The sequence below is a fragment of the Varanus komodoensis genome, unplaced genomic scaffold, assembly GCF_004798865.1.
Source record: "Varanus komodoensis strain SLA01 unplaced genomic scaffold, ASM479886v1 scaffold9, whole genome shotgun sequence".
NCBI classification, from domain to species: Eukaryota; Metazoa; Chordata; class Lepidosauria; order Squamata; family Varanidae; genus Varanus; species Varanus komodoensis.
Window position 1 is genome coordinate 197,173 of NW_025336598.1, and position 16,834 is coordinate 214,006.

The 16,834-nt window shown below is 45.0% G+C and overlaps 1 protein-coding gene across 1 annotated transcript in view; it reads right to left on the bottom strand.

Moving 5' to 3' along the window:
* Positions 1-16,834, bottom strand: part of LOC123017098 (von Willebrand factor-like) — a 251,520-nt gene that overhangs the window by 191,214 nt on the left and 43,472 nt on the right. The window contains exons 8-11 of the mRNA XM_044418233.1: positions 14,541-14,652; positions 13,330-13,376; positions 4,683-4,819; positions 1,294-1,429 (exon numbers count right to left, since the gene is read on the bottom strand). Coding sequence (XP_044274168.1) covers positions 1,294-1,429; positions 4,683-4,819; positions 13,330-13,376; positions 14,541-14,652 — 432 coding nt within the window. The remainder of the gene's footprint in view (positions 1-1,293; positions 1,430-4,682; positions 4,820-13,329; positions 13,377-14,540; positions 14,653-16,834) is intronic.

Here is a 16,834-nt window from a genome sequence, read left to right on the forward strand (position 1 = left end):
AGGCAGAAAGTGAAGAGGAACTAAAGAGCCTCTTGATGCGGGTGAAGGAGGAGAGCACAAAAGTTGGCTTGAAACTCAACATTAAGAAAACTAAGATCATGGCATCCAGTCCTCTAACTTCCTGGCAAATAGATGGGGAAGAAATGGAGGCAGTGACAGATTTTATTTTCCTGGGCTCCAAGATCACTGCAGATGGGGACTGCAGCCAAGAAATTAAAAGACGCTTGATCCTGGGGAGGAAAACTATGGCAAACCTAGATAGCATTTAAAAAGCAGAGACATCACCCTGCCAACAAAAGTGCGTATAGTCAAGGCTATGGTTTTCCCAGTTGCAATGTATGGCTGTGAAAGCTGGACCATAACCATAAGGAAGGCTGAGCACCAAAGGATTGAGGCCTTTGAATTGTGGTGCTGGAGGAGACTCCTGCGAGTCCCTTGGACTGCAAGGCGATCAAACTGGTCAGTCCTAGAGAAGATCAACCCTCACTGCTCTTTAGAAGGCCAGATACTGAAGATGAAATTCAAATACTTTGGTCACCTAATGAGAAGGAAGGAGTCCCTGGAGAAGAGTCTAATGCTGGGATCAATAGATGGCAAAAAAAGAAGGGGATGGCAGAGAATGAGGTGGCTAGATGGAGTCACTGAAGCAGTTGGTGTTAGCTTAAGTGGACTCTGGGGGATGGTGGAGGATAGGAAGGCCTGGAGGAATGTTGTCCATGGGGTCACGATGGGTCGGACACAACTTTGCGACTAACAAGAACAACAATGCTGCAGGTAAGGAGGGAACTCTGTCAAGGTTACCCACAGCTGAGCATCTCCTTGTGAGAGGATGGGAGGTACATTTACCATTGTTATTGCTAGTAACTAAGGTTTCCTTCTCATCCACCCCAAATAGGGAATGTTAGCAATTTGAGATAGAGTGAATGGTGTCCAGGCAGCCGTCACCTCCTTCCAGCAAGAAGCTGCCCAAGCCATAGTGTCACTGGTATATGTTCTTCTTTTCTAGGAATATAAGTATGCCAAGGGGAATACAGCATTTCAAGCTTCTCCCACTCTTTCCTGCAGGAACAGCTTATGGAACAATATACAAATTTAAAAATGTGACTTTCTCCAACTAATAAGACCTCCTTGGGGCTCATGCAAAAGTTTTTCCTCACTGTAGAGTTTCCTAGGACTGAACCCAGAACCTTCTATATGTGAAATATGTGCTCTACCAGCAGGCCCTCACTCTTATAAATACAAAAAAATACAGGTTCCATCTCAATCAGAGGTGCTTGAAGTAACAAGACACACCTTGCATAAAAGGAATCTGTATGTCCTGTCCATTCAAAGAGATTCCACCGCCATATTTCAGTTTAATAATGCTGTTCTCTTCCTGGAGCTGGACAGAGACTGAATGGGTACACACTGCATCAGGTTCATCAGCACACTAAAAAGAAATCAAAATGTTAAATGAGCACTGTTCTTTCAATTTAGCTGAAGTTTTACTCTGTCAGTTGCTGGGACTTCATAAACATGATAATCTGTTTTAACAATGGTTCAGCCATTTTTTTGTACACAACCAGTGTACTAGTATTTACACCATGTAGCTGAGGTAACCTAACAGATATTAATCCTGTCAACAAAAACTCGTTCTGAGGAAGTAGAGACTTATAACGGAGACATTGTCAGCTCCATTACCAAATTACAGTTGCCAGGACTTGGTCAGGATGATGGGATAGAGAACCATGACAGCTATTGTGATATAATAAAACTCATATAAATATGCCATTTAGGTTTGCCCAATGTTCCCATGAGCAGAAATATACTTGCACCTCTGATAGTATTCAAAAATAAGCTGAAAATCAAGTCACAAAAATATAATATAAATGTGATAGACACTGTTCTAGATCACTTACAATTTTTCTAAATATTAATATTGCTATGTCTGTTTAAGTTAGGAGACCATCAGATTAGCATTGTTTTCAACAATAATCCATTCTCTTTGCCACATATAGTTCCATGTTATCTTCCTCAAACATGGGTCCTCAAACTATGGCCCAGGGGCTGAATCCAGCCCACCATGCCCATTTGGACCCACCGCGCACGCACCCGCACCCATGCACGCCCGCACCACCACCCACCTCACCCCAAGTGTGGGGAGGCAGCAGTTTGCTCCCTCGGAGAAACATAGAAACAGAGCGAGTCAGAAGGGACCTCCCGGGCCAACTAGTCTGACCTCTGGCACCAGCCGGCTCCGCTCACAACATGCCCACCATGTGCACGTCCAGCCTATCCTTGAACACCCACACCAATGGGGCCTCAACGACCTCTCGTGGAAGCCCATTCCACACCCTCGGGGTCCTAACTGTCAGGAAGTGCTTCCTGGCATCCAAATGGAACCTTGGCTCCCTGAGATTTGCTCTGTTGGAACATGTTCTGCCTTCCTCTCCAGGGGAGAACAGGTCTCTACCCATCTCCATGTGACATCCCCTCACATACCTGTATGTCGCCAACATATCCCCTCTGAGTCTCCTCTTCTCCAGGCTGAAGAAATCCAGTTCCCTCAGTCTCGCCTCATACCCCATCCCCTGCAAACCGGCCACCAACCTTGTGGCCCTACGCTGCACAGACTCTAACCTGGCTATATCCTTTCTGGAATGAGGGGCCCAAAACTGAGCACAATACTCCAGTTGTGGGAGCACCAGAGTCATATAGAGTGGTAGTAATACCTCTCTCGATCTAGAAGCTACGCTTATGGCTATGCAACCAAGGGTGGCGTTTGCCCTCTTGACTACCACATCACACTGCTGGCTCATGTTTAGCCTGCAGTCAACCAGTACCCCGAGGTCCCTTTCCCAAGTGCTGCTCTCCAGCCACTTGTCACCTAACCTGTACCTATGACACCTATTCCTATGCCCCAAGTGCAAGACCTTGCACTTATCCACATTGAACGCCATCCTGTTGTCTCCTGCCCACTTCCATAGTCTGCCCAGATCCTTTTGGATCAGGAGTACCTGCTCCTCAGTTGTGGCCACTGCTCCAGTTTTAGTGTCGTCTGCGAATTTGATCAGCAGACTGTTCACCCCTTCTTCCATGTCATTAATGAATAGATTAAACAGGATCGGCTGCAGGACAGAGCCCTGGGGAACCCCGCTTGTCACTGGCCACCATCCCGATGATTCCCCACTAATGGGTACCCTCTGCTTTCGGTCAGTCAACCTAACCCTAACCCTAATCCACCAGACAGTGCTTTGGTGTATCCCAAAACTCCTCAGTTGCTCAACCAGGATATCATGGGGCACTTTGTCAAAGGCCTAGCTGAAATCCAGGTATACCACATCCACTGCATCCCCTCCATCTAGCCACCTCAAAACCTTGTCATAGAATTCCACAAGGTTTGTCTGGCAGGACCTGTTTTTGCAGAAGCCATGTTGTGTGGCTGTCAGCCTCCCTTCCCTATCTAGCATCACTAGATTTCTCTCTATTATGAGCCTTTCCATTGTCTTTCCTACAATGGATGTAAGGCTAACAGGTCTGTAATTCCCCATGTCCCTTCTACTACTGGCCACCCTCCAGTCCTCTGGAACTTCAGCTGTTCTCCGCGAGGCCTCAATAATGGAGGCCAGTGGGCGTGAGAGAAAACCCCTGCCAACTCTCTCAGTACTCTTGGGTGTAACCCATCAGGACCTGGCGCCTTTGTAATGTCCAATGCCCTGAGGAGCCCCTCGACTTCAAGGGGGGTGACTCTAATCTGTGCTCCTAAGTCCCCAGCCTCATCTAATCTCCTATGTGGATATCCCCCGTCCTGCTTTGGGGAGAACACAGAGGCAAAATAGTCATTCAGCATCTGTGCCTGTTCCCTCATATCAGTCACTGGATCTCCTTCCTTATTTAGTGGTCCCACCACTTGTCTCCCCTTCCTCTTCCTATTTACATGCAGAAAGAAGCCCTTTTTGTTGCTCTTGATATTCTTGGCAAGTCTCACCTTGTAATCAGCCTTAGCCTTGCGAAGAATCCTTCTGCAACGGGCCTCCTCCTCCTCCCGGTATACCCTTTTGTCTATTTGCCCCAGTACCCATTTCCTATGGAGGTTCCTCTTTCATCTAATCCCTCTAACCACCTCCTTTCACATCCATGGCAGCACTCTCCTCCGCCTCCCCACCTTACTGACTAGAGAAAACGATCTCCAAACAAACAAGCCGCTGCCTTGTGTGCCCACCTTGCAGCATGTGCCTGCCCTCACCTTGAGCCCTGCCCCTGCCTCAGTGCACACCCACACATGCCACCCCACCCCTGTGCTGTCCCACATGCACCGCCAGCACCACCTTTCCGGCCCGGCCCGGCCCAGTACCGGTACCTTTCAACTGGCCCCCTGGTGAAAAAGTTTGTGGACCCCTGCCATAGAAGATGTCATCCACAGATTGTAAACATTTTCTATGTAGCCAGGAGAGCCAGAAATATCTTTGCTTATAAAGAAGGTGAGTTTTTCAGTATGTTTTTATGCAACTAAGTAAACTTGAACTAGAAGTAAATTGAGGCTGCTGTTTTCCAATATACCCCTAGGATCTCTGTAACAAAGTTTGTCCATAGCTAAGCACTCTGTCAAAATGGTTGCTTCTAGGGAGAGGCTGAGAGAACGAGCATGCACGTACAAGAAAAACAGAGGCCTCATGTTTTTCTTGTAAAGAAAATACTCTTACTTGGACAGTCTCTATGAAGACAGAAAAGGAGTTGTTCTCACAATCTCGAGCAAACAAGTAATGGCAGATGCCAGTGAAGGTGAAATGTTTGTTGTCAAAGCTTTTGAAATGGGATTGGCCAGTAACAGAGCATTCACCTGAAAAAACAAGACAAAAAAGTGACTTCAAACTAAGCCAACAACATGGCTTCAAACTAAAGCATATGCTTTACTTGTAAGAAAAAACAAAAAGCAGGAAGTAGACTTACACGCATTCTTGATTCCTAGTGGTTAGACAATGCCCACAGAATTGCTGGTCCCAAAGTTTATTCCTTTCTGGCTGAAGTTCAAAGAATACTTATTTGGAAATAAATACCAGTGAAATATGTGGAACTGAATTATAAGAACATTTAGGGTTTAGCTTCCTAAAATGGGTGTCCCTATGCTTGAGATGAATTATCTTGGTTATTCAAAGGGACATTAAAGAGGTTGTACCACTACAGAGGAGTTAATTCACTTCAGTTATCCTGCCTTCAATTTAGAGTTATTTTCAAACTGTGTTTTGAGAATACTTTGTGTTTTATAACCCTATTATTTTATCCTAGCCAAAGCATTCTATGTAGTGTACAACTATTGATAAAGTACAATAAAAATACAATTAAGGATGTCATACATTTTCACTAGAAAATTAAAATCAAATTTTAACAACTTAAACATTTATAACAGATCCATACCTCTCAGTCTGCTAAAACTGAGCTCATAATGCTTCCCTGCCCTGTGCTATTCAGACTTGTTAAAAGCCTTAGCACAGAGGGAAGTCTTAGCCTGGTGCTGAAAGGACAGTCAGCACCAGGTGAACCTCAGTGGGGAGATTATTCCATGTTCTGGTGATAGCCACAAAGAAGGCCTTCGTCCTTGTTGCCACCATCCAAGCCTCTCTTGGAAGTACGTAGTATTCTGAGGAAGACCTCAGATATTGAGTAACGTATCCAGGTAGAAATGCACTCCATGGCCTCAAGCCATGTATGGTTTTATAGGTTAAAAACAGTACCGTGAATTAGGCTTGGAAGCATACAGCAAGCAGTTCAAGTGGACCTGAACAGGTGTAATACGTTTGGCTCCTTCATGGATCACTGCCTTGTCATGGTGAAGGGGCTTACATAGCTCAATGAAGCTATGAGCTATGCTGTGCAGGGACACCCAAGACAGACAGGTCATAGCAGAGAGCTCTGAAAAAACGTGATCCACTGGAGAAGGAAATGGCAACCCACTTCAGTATCTTTGCCATGAAAACCCCATGGACAGTACCAAAAGGCAACAGGATATGGCACCGGAAGATGAGCCCCTCAGGTCAGAAGGTGTCCAATATGCTACTGGGGAAGAGCAGAGGGCTAGTACTAGTAGCACCAGAAAGAATGAAGCGACTGAGTCAAAGTTGAAAGGACACTCAGTTGCAGATGTATCTGGTGGTGAAAGGAAATTCCAATGCTGTAAAGATCTATACTCCATAGGAATCTGGAAAGTAAGATCCATGAATCAAGGCAAGCTGGATGTAATCAAACAAGAGATGACAAAAATGAACATCGACATCTTAGGAATCAGTGAACTAAAATGGACAGGAATGGGTGAATTTAATTCAGATGACTATCAGGTATACTACTGTGGGCAAGAATCCCTCAGAAGAAATGCAGTAGCCTTCATAGTCAATAAAAGAGTAGGAAAAGCAGTACTGGGATACAATCTCCAAAATGACAGAATGCTCTCAGTTCGAATCCAAGGAAAACCATTCAACATCACAGAATTCCAAGTCTGTGCCCCAACCACTGGTGCTGAAGAAGTTGAAGTTGACTGGTTCTATGAAGGCCTACAACACCTTCTAGAATTAACACCAACAATTTTGTCCCCATCATCATGGGGAATTGGAATGCTAAAGTAGGAAGTCAAAAGATAACCGGAACAGCAGGCAAGTTTGGCCTTGGAGTACAAAATGAAGCAGGGCACAGGCTGGTAGAATTTTGTCAAGAGAATACAAAGGTCATAGAAAACACTCTTTTCCAAAAGCCCAAGAGACGACTCTACACATGGACATCACCAGACGGTCAACACAGATATCAGATTGACTATGTGCTCTGCAGCCAAAGATGGAGAAGCTCTATACAATCAGTAAAAACTAGACCAGGAGCTGACTGTGGCTCAGATCATGAGCTTCTCGTTGCAAAATTTAGGCTTAAATTGAAGAAAGTAGGGAAAAGGACTAGGCCACTCAGGTAGGACCTAAATCATATCCCTAATGAATATACAGTAGAGGTGACAAATAGATTTAAGGAATTAGATCTGATAGACAGAGTGCCTGAAGAACTATGGACGGAGGTTCGCAACATTGTGCAAGAGGTAGCAACTAAAACCATCCCAAAGAAAAAGAAATGCAAGAAAGCCAAACGGCTGTCTGAGGAAGCGTTACAAATAGCTGAGGAAAGAAGGGAAGTGAAAGGCAAGGGAGAAAGAGAAAGATACACCCAATTGAATTCAGAATTCCAGAGAAAAGCTAGAAGAGATAAGAATTCCTTCTTCAATGAACAGTGTAAACAATAGAAGAAAACAATAGAATAGGGAGGACCAGGGATCTCTTCAAGAAAATTGGAGATATGAAGGGAACGTGTCATGCAAAGATGGGCATGATAAAGGACCAAAATGGCAGGAACCTATCAGAGGCAGAAGAGATTAAGAAGAGGTGGCAAGATTACACAGAAGAACTGTACAAGAAAGAGCTTAATGTCCCTGATAACCATGTTGGGGTGGTCACTGACCTCGAGCCACACATCCTGGAATGTGAAGTCAAATGGGCCTTAGGAAGTCTGAGCAACAACAGAGCTAGTGGAGACAGTATTCCAGCTGAGCTATTCAAAATCCTAAAAGGCAATGCAGTTAAAGTGCTACACTCAATATGCCAGCAAATTTGGAAACTCAACAGTGGCCACAGGATTGGAAAAGGTCAGTTTACATTCCGATCCCAAAGAAGGGCAATGCCAAAGAATGTTCAACTACCGCACCATTGCACTCATTTCACATGCTAGCAAAGTGATGCTCAAAATTGTACAAGCTAGGCTCCAGCAGTATGTGGACCGAGAACTACCAGAAGTACAGGCAGGATTTCGAAGAGGGAGAGGAACTAGAGATCAAATTGCCAACATACACTGGATCATGAAGAAAGCTAGGGAGTTCTAGAAAAACATCTACTTCTCTTTCATTGACTATGCTAAAGCCTTTGATTGTGTGGATCACAACAAATTGTGGCAAGTTCTTAAAGCGATTGGAGTACCAGGCCATCTTATTTTTCTCTTGAGAAACCTATATGCGGGTCAAGAAGCAACAGTGAGAACTGAACACGGAACCACTGATTGGTTCAAAATTGAGAAAGGAGTTCAGCAAGGGTGTATACTGTCACCCTGCCTATTTAACTTATATGCAGAGCACATCATGAGAAAGTCAGGGCTAGAGGTATCACCAGTTGGAATTAAAATTGCTGGGAGAAATATCAGATATGCAGGTGATACCACTCTAATGGCAGAATGTAGAGGAACTAAAGAGCCTCTTGATGCAGGTGAAGGAGGAGAGCGCAAAAGTTGGCTTGAAACTCAACATTAAGAAAACTAAGATCATGGCATCCGGTCCTCTCACTTCCTGGCAAATAGATGGAAGCAGTGAAGGTAGTGACAGATTTTATTTTCCTGGACTCCAAGATCACCACAGATGGGGACTGCAGCCAAGAAATTAAAAGACCTTGCTCCTGGGGAGGAAACTATGGCAAATCTAGACAGCATTCTAAAAAGCAGGAGACATTACTCTGGCGACAAAAGTGTGTATAATCAAGGCTATGGTTTTCCCAGTTGCAATGTACGGCTGTGAAAGCTGGACCATAAGGAAAGCTGAGCGCAAAAGGATTGAGGCTTTTGAATTGTGGTGATGGAGGAGACTCCTGCGAGTACCCTGGACCGCAAGGCGATCAAACTGGTCAGTCCTAGAGGAGATCAACCCTGACTGCTCTTTAGAAGGGCAGATGCTGAAGATGAAACTCAAATACTTCGGTCAGCTAATGAGAAGGAAGGACTCCCTGGAGAAATGCCCAATGCTGGGAACGATAGATGGCAAAAGAAGAAGGGGATGGCAGAGAATGAGGTGGCTAGATGGAGTCACTGAAGCAGTTGGTGTTAGCTTAAGTGGACTCTGGGGGATGGTGGAGGATAGAAAGGCCTGGAGGAATGTTGTCCATGGGGTCGTAATGGGTGGAATATGACTTCATGATTAACAACAACAATGGGTTTGCATGGTTCTTGCAGTGGGTGAACTAGCTTTCCTGAAAGGAAGCTAGCCCACCACTACCGACCTTCCTTTTCAGTACATAATCATTAGAAAATATCTCTTTTCATATAGTTTAATGGTAAGATCAAAAAATGCTTGGCCATTCTTTGCAGGATCCAGAACAAGCCGCAGAATTTTTAGCAAGACATTGGGTTTCTTTGTAAAATATGCAGAGATTACTGTCTGGACATGATTTCATGAAGACAACCATGTAATGCTTGGCTTTTTAGCTAACAGATTAAATAATGTGATTGAATTTCTATCATACTGGTTTTATTCATTTTGAAACTACTTTCCAGCTTGAATATTAGGAAAAATGATGAATATTGCTAAAAGGTGAAAAAATTGACAGTTTTTCCTGCACCCTTACCAAAAAATCATGAAGAGGGAGAAGGGGATGAGTAAAGAAGAGAGGGTAGCTAGAGTGCTGCTTCATACTATTAGCTCACTTCTCATGGGATAAAACCAACTGGATTATTGCTGCCGCCTCCCCCTGCACCCCCCCCCCGCCTTCCATTCTGCCCAAAAACAGTTCTCAAAAGCAAGTGTAATCCTCCTCAGTTGTGCCTGACTTTAAGTGCTACTGAAGACAGCAGGTGGGTTAACACACAGTGACAAGCCACAGTGGATACTGCAGAAGTATGGGTTATTGCTACATCTGATCCCACAATCCATTATGAAATGTGACATGTTTGTTCTTCATGAAACCACATGGAGAAACAATGGCTTGTTGCACAGTTTCCATGCATCACCATGGCCTGTTTCCTTCTATGAACCCAAAAATTGTGCTTCCATGCCATTATAATAGAGGTTCAGGGCAGGGGCAGCTGTGACTACAGTAGTCACTCCCACCTGGATTCTCTGCTTTTCAAATCTGCCTAGCAACTGCTGTGCTGATGTCAGCAGCACTAGGATTGGCTGCTTCAAGCACCTTAACTGTCTTGCCAATGTACATCCTTTGAATGACCAGCTCCAGGAACTTGCCAATAGTGGGGCACTGAGCCAGTACAGCAGCCATGACTGGGGGGATAACCATGCCTGGCATTCCTTTCTGAGCACTGCAGCGGCATTTGGTTAGCATGCCACCTATGTAGAACATACAGAAGCACCAACCTCCTCCCAGGTTAGCTGCCCTGCTCATGAAGAACACAAGGGCAGCATTTGGACATTGCCAACAGGGCAAGCATTCCAAGGAGCCCATGTCTCCTGTTCTGCTTCCCACCCCCTCTGCTGCTCCCACCTTGTCCCTGACAAGCCTTGGGACTCTCAGGAAACCCCACTATCCCCTAACCGCTTCCCCTAACACACACAGCTGTGGAACAAACACGGCCCTAGCAGCCTGCCAGAGAACTTTCCTGGACAGATACCTAGACAGCACTCTCAGGAAAGGTTGACTGGCAGGACACACCCCCTCTGCCCCTGGCATGGGTGGCCATGCCAATGTCCTTCATGTGTCTGGCTGCAGGGGAAGGCAGCCCCTGGCAGCATGTGTGACTCCAGCACACAGGGGAGTATGGACACATCTGTAAGGGAGGAGAGGATGTGCATGTGTGTGTGTGCATGAGTGCTTGTATGTAGATACAGAGCCAGACAGCAGCAGGGAGTGCTCCTGTACTGCTACTCTAGAGCAACAGTGCCACTCTAGAGAGTAAGCATACCTCTCTGAGCAGCCAAAAGAACTTGAGTAGCTGGCCAAGGCCATGCCCAGGGGGGGTGTGGGTCAATGAAGGAGAGGCAGCTAAGGTGAGCAGGAGCAGTGTACCCACAGATTGATTTCTAGCTGGAGGCTGATGGGATACATGTCACTACTAGGAGAAAAGATGGAAAGGCATGAAAACCATGCTGCTATCTGATCCCCAGACACAAAGTAAGATGGTTTTGCATTATTCATGAATGTGTACTTCTGAGTAGATAGGTGCATGGACAGGTTTCCAGCCAGTTTTTCCTTACAGGGGAGAGAAAGAAAGGGAAAGGGAGGAGGAAGCAGCATTCCTTTACTCTCCAGTTGACTTGGTGCATGGGCGAGAGTGAGAAGCCATGTGGGGACAAAAGAGACACAGGGTCACTAGATGGATGGCTGACCAAGCTGATCTCCTTTTCAGAGTGGTGTCAGCAACCAGAGCATGGGTGGCTGACTAACTGACACAGGCACCAGGACCCAGGCAACTAGGCTAGAGCCTAAAGCCCAATCCAAATTGTAACCAACAGTCCAAGATCAGTGCCAGGAATAGAAGAGCAAGGTAAGTCAATTCCAAGAAAAAAAAAACATAGTCAAGCAAGCCAAGGGTCAGGAAACAAGGAAGCAATGCAGGCAGGAGTGGGTACCAGAGGGCTGGAGCAGGAATAGGAGTAAGCAGGGGCCAGGAAGCCAGGTGGGGTCCAGGAGCAGGTCACAACAAACAAGAAGCACTACAGCAAGTCTCAAGACCTTAATTACCAAGGCAGCTTCTGGAGGAAAGAGCCAGTGCTTATGATAGCTCTTCCTCCAGGGCTTCCAGGTAGTGCGCATGAGAGACCTGACAGCTGCAGTAGATTGAATAATCCTGCAGCTACCAGGGCTGCTATGATGGTCTTTGGCCAGCAGAGGGAGCCCTGAAGCTGCCTTGGATCCTGAGAAGCGGCCTCTGTTTTGCTGAAACGTGATCAGGTATTCCCTCACGTGGCTCAACTCCTCCTCAGCCCACTAAAGTCACTCCTCCTGCCCACAGGAAAGTACTGCTAGTTTAGCACACATTGAAGCATATCCCATGGGGAAAATGCAATATATAAAAGAGTTATAACTGGTTTGAAGAGCTCTCAGATAGAATGGCAGGGAGAACAAGGAGGTCAGGCATTACAGCACTGAGAAAAATGCTTAGTGTTGGTCCTTTCCTTAATTAAAAAATTAAATTAAAAATTAAAGTTGGATATAGAGCAATAAGAAAAGGAACAAGGGAAGCTACAGTGGGTGGTTAAAATAACATTCATCTCTTTATTTTTTTTTCACATTGTTCCCTAGATAGTTGATTATCATGAGGTGAAAAACTGGCAGAAAAGGTTTATTGGCCCAATAAGCAACCTAAGTGGCTATCCTGCAGACTTAGGCAGCAGAGGCCAAGCTGTGCCAGAGTTAAAGTTACATTATGAAGCAGCACAATTAGGTAGCTTGAGAGTCTAGACAACAAGAAATAGAGATAATGGATTGTATCAGTATCTCCAGAGATCCTCTTGTGGATCCCACAATGAAAACAAGCCGAACAAGCCTCCTGCTTCTACAGCTGTGCCAAAATGCCCATCATGGAGGCCCCTTGCAAGTAGGTGCTGGCATCACTTTCTCAGGACTTCCTTCGACCAGCTTGCCTGCCTCCATGGCTCTTTTCATCTCTGCAGAGCAAGTGCCACTGCCATCTCCCAGGGTGCCACACATGACCCCCTTGTGCTGTGTCTGCAGAAGGGGGGCATTCAAAGCCCTGGCCAACCCTCCTCCACAGGTTTAGCAGCTTCAGAATTTTACATTCTGCCCTCTGTTCCTCTCCTTCAGAAGAAGTAGAAGTGAAGAGCACTGACACAATTCTTGCTCTTGCCCTGTGCTTATCCTCCTGATTTTCCCTTCCCTGCCTGAGAGCAGCTGCCATGTGCCCCATCATCCCTTCCCCCAGAAAATCATGGGAAGAAAAGTCAACACACAGTGTCCAGAACAGAGAAAGGTACAGAAGTCTCTTGAGTGGTCACACTTGTCATGGGTGCTACAATGGGGATGGGTGTAAAAGAGGGAGACAGTGAAAGAAAACATATGGTGCCATAGCATAAAGTGGAGATAAAGAAAAAAAGTGAGTTGGGAACACAGAGATAGGTAAGCTTGCCATGAATGTCATATGAGAGAAACAGCCCAGAAATTCTGAATACATGTGGAGAGACCATTAGTGTATTGGATGCTTTTGACAGGCTTGCCTGTCCTAGACTGTGGTTGGTCCTTTTGGTGGGAGGTGAAGACCTTTTTCGTTCCCAAGACTTTCTATACTAAAAACTGTGCTTGTGTTTTCTTGGATTTTTGCACTGCTGCATTTTTATCTTGGTTACTACTTCAGTTTTCTTCTGCTTTAAACTTATCATTCCATATGTTATGGTATTTTATGAGTTTAAGCTTTGTTTTGTAAAGCTGTGGCTAATGGGCAGTACAGCAATTTAATGAATAAACAAATTGGGAATAAGGAAGAAAGGTAGAATGTTCTGCCTTTTAGAAGGTATGGCTGAAATCAGATGCTGATTCACTCACTGGTCACCCAGTATGTTTTTCCAGAACCCAGTATGTTTTTCTAGAACCAGCATACCTGGACAAGGTTCATTGCTACAGATCCAGATGCCATGCCTGCAAATACTGGGAAATACAATTTTGTGAATTAGATACACAGACAAATTTAATATTCATATTATTTAAGCTACTGATGGATTGCTGAAGTACACACGGCTGTTGTTGGAAGCTGCTTCTTTTTATGATACAACTCCTTTGCTGAAGGTATCCACTACCTGGCCAGGTTTAAGGCACTAGGACTAGTATACAAAGTCCTGAACAGCTTGAGACTAGACTACATGGGAGAATGCCTTCTCCTTTACCAACCTGCCTTATAATTGGAGGACTTTCTCCATGGCCCAACTGGAGAAAAGCCTTCAGTGTGGGAGCCCCATTTCTGTCTGGAACTGTACTGTGGTTCATTGTGCGAGAGCCCGCAGGACCAGGAGCATGTCTATAGGTACTTGCAACGATCAGAGCCTGTGTAATCATGCAGCAGAGCTGGCCGCCCTGGAAGGCTATAAAAAGGCTTCCCTGTGCTGCTAAGTTTAGCCACAGCCCCATGTGGTTCCTGTGGTGGCTATAGTATGTTCCTGGTCATCTTGCCTTTGACTGTCCTGTGGCTCCTGCCTGCTCCTGCCTTTGGTCTGCCAGGTACGTGCCCCTTGTTCTTTCTGAGCTTGCCTTGTTCCTGACTCTGTTCGGCCTTGATGGTATCTGACCTCAGCTTACCTTGAGATCTTGTCATCCCTCTCCAGCACCCTGCTATCAGTGTTGCAGCTATAGCCACCTGCCTGACACACTTCTGTGGAATTTCCTGACTCTGAAGGCACCAAGCCTGTGCAGCTTTCTTCACTTGCTAAAGACACCCTTGTTCTGGGAAGCTTTTCTTGATGACCAGCCATGGTTTTGATGTTATCCTATTTTACTGTTTTATTTTAGCTTTGTACAGTTCACTGCTCCAGAATCTGCTTAGGTGTGTAGCAGTATACACATGATACAAATAATTATGGAAGGTTTGTGACTGGATTCCAACACTACAGAGCTGATTTGAATTGGAACCATGGCATAAGGTGAGGTGGATCTAGCCCTTTCTCCTACATTGAAAGTCAGAAAGAACTATATTTGTCCCTAAGGAACAATTACATAGGGTCTTAATTACAAGGGGAGGAGGCAATACCCTCCTAAGTCACCCACACCAATATTCCCATCATGAATTATCTAGGAGTTTCATTACTTTGATATATTTACCATGAGTTGCAGTCCTGCTGGATGGAAAAGCCAGGAGGGTATCGCTTGCCAGAATTTATACAGGAGCAGTCAGCACTTTCAACACAAAGGTCACCATCTAGTAACTTGCCCTCTGCAGAAACAAAAAGGGGGAGGGGAGTATTTGAGCTGTACTTATGGCTTACCCTAAATCCTGTATTTTACACACGTGAGTCTTACATACTTATTAACTGGCATTATTGAGTTACTGTCACTGCTAGAAACTTTGGCAGCACATTCATCACATGGGTGAGAGGGACACTGCTGGGGCCTAGACCCCTCTGAGATGTCCCTAAATCAGCTTTCTTTAACAGGCCAGTTCTCATAACCTATTTTATGTAATCATACTTAACACTCTATTGAGTAGGAATGTTGTGAATGAGGAAGAGAACCGAAGAGGGGGAGAATTGTGGGGGTATCAAATGATTGCAAATGGGTGGGACTGGAATACTGAAAGATTAAATGATTTATCTAAGAGCAACTGTGGAACCCAAAAACAAAAGAAGTGAAGGCTTTTGATTCACCACCCGCCCTATTAGAAACTGGATCTCAATTACCCTCACTCTCAAGCAGCTCATGACAGCAAGAAATCAACTAGAACACTGCATTTCCATCTCAAAGCAGCAGAACACTGATGAGAGGTAATGGGGTGAGTGTCTATATCCTCCTTCTGCACACACACATGCACACCAATTCCACCACTCATTCAAGTAATGGAGACATAAAATGAACATGTTTTTGTGAGGAGGAGTTTGGGTGCAAGTTTGGATTAAAGATAGTCAACATGTATTTTTCAAAAAATCAAGCTTCGTGGTTTGATTTTGAGTCAGGGCTTCCAGAAACTGTTTCTAGTAACATAGCATTTTCATCAGTTGTATAAAGAAGAGGACCTCTGAAGGTCTGTTTTCCTCATCCCTGAAAAAACAAAGCAGCCTGCACATATCTAAAATTAGAAAAAGTATTTCTATGATACAAGTTCCAGAGTTAACTCCTGTGGAGGCATTAGCGTCACTCAAAGCCCAGAGCTTTGTTTTAGGACACAAAAGTGCTACCCAAACCTAATATCCCACCTGCTGCCCAGAAACTGTCATAAACAGATAAAGATAATCTCCAAATATATTGCATTTGCACATCACACTAACCCACCCACAATAAACTGCACAGTGCCTTGGTTGTCATGTGAACAACCCACAGTAAACTCAATAGTTGACTGGGGTTAGTATGGGTTGTTGGTCCCTCCCTTCTCCTGCAGGCACCTCAGGGAACAGTGAGAGAGGACTGAATTGTCTTCTGGCTCCCTGCAACAATCAAGAGATGTTTGTAATTTATTGTGGCTTTTTTCTCTTTCCTTACTTTTCCCTCTCAGAAATGGTGAAAGTTGGGTTGACAGCCATCCACAGCCTCTTTAACTTCCCAAGCAACACCTAGAGACACTGTCCATAGCTGCTGGAACCTTTTAAGTGTGCAATTAAAAATTGTACAAATCCCCACTTTTTCAACCTTTGCAGTTGCATGAGTGTGGGGTCTTGGCTGGGTCAATGTCCATGGGAGTGCTTACTGCCACAGTTGATCAGGTACCAGTCTTGGACATCACTCAGAAGAACCACCAAATTGTTTTTCTCCCCCCTTCATTTCTCTATGCAACTGTCAAAAGATGACCTGACATTTTTTGATGAGCTGACAAATCCTCACTTCATACCTTTGGTTTAAAATTTGGCTGCCCCAATTTTCAAACAGCTCAGAGACTTCCAGGGCTTTCTTACTGGTTTATCAGAAGTGATTGCTTCTTATATGGCCCTGTCAATTGCAGTACATCCACTGGAGAGAAATTGTATTGGACAGTATAGGGGATGGCCCCATACTGGATTCACTGGACCACTGAAAGTTTTGCTAATTTCCTGAGAAGAGGGGCCCCAAAATAAAAACAGTAATTGGACCCTACCTGTACTAAGAAGCCTAGCACAACATTGCCCTGTCTTGTGAATTACTACTTTGCTGGCATTTTTCCCTTGCCTTGACAGCAGCAGAGAAGCCTAAATGAAAAGCTAATAATGAACTAGAGACTCAGACAACATGACAACCCAGTGTGGATAAGTAACCATGGTGGATTGCCATGTCATCTGAATCCAGATTGCTTTCCACAGGGTGGCTCTCTCTCTCTCTCTCCCTCTCTCCCTCTCTCCCTCTCTCCCTCTCTCTCTCTCTCTCTCTCTCATTGAATAGACCACCCTGAGAGCCCATGGTGTTCTTCTGTTGTAGGTGTTCTTCATCCATGA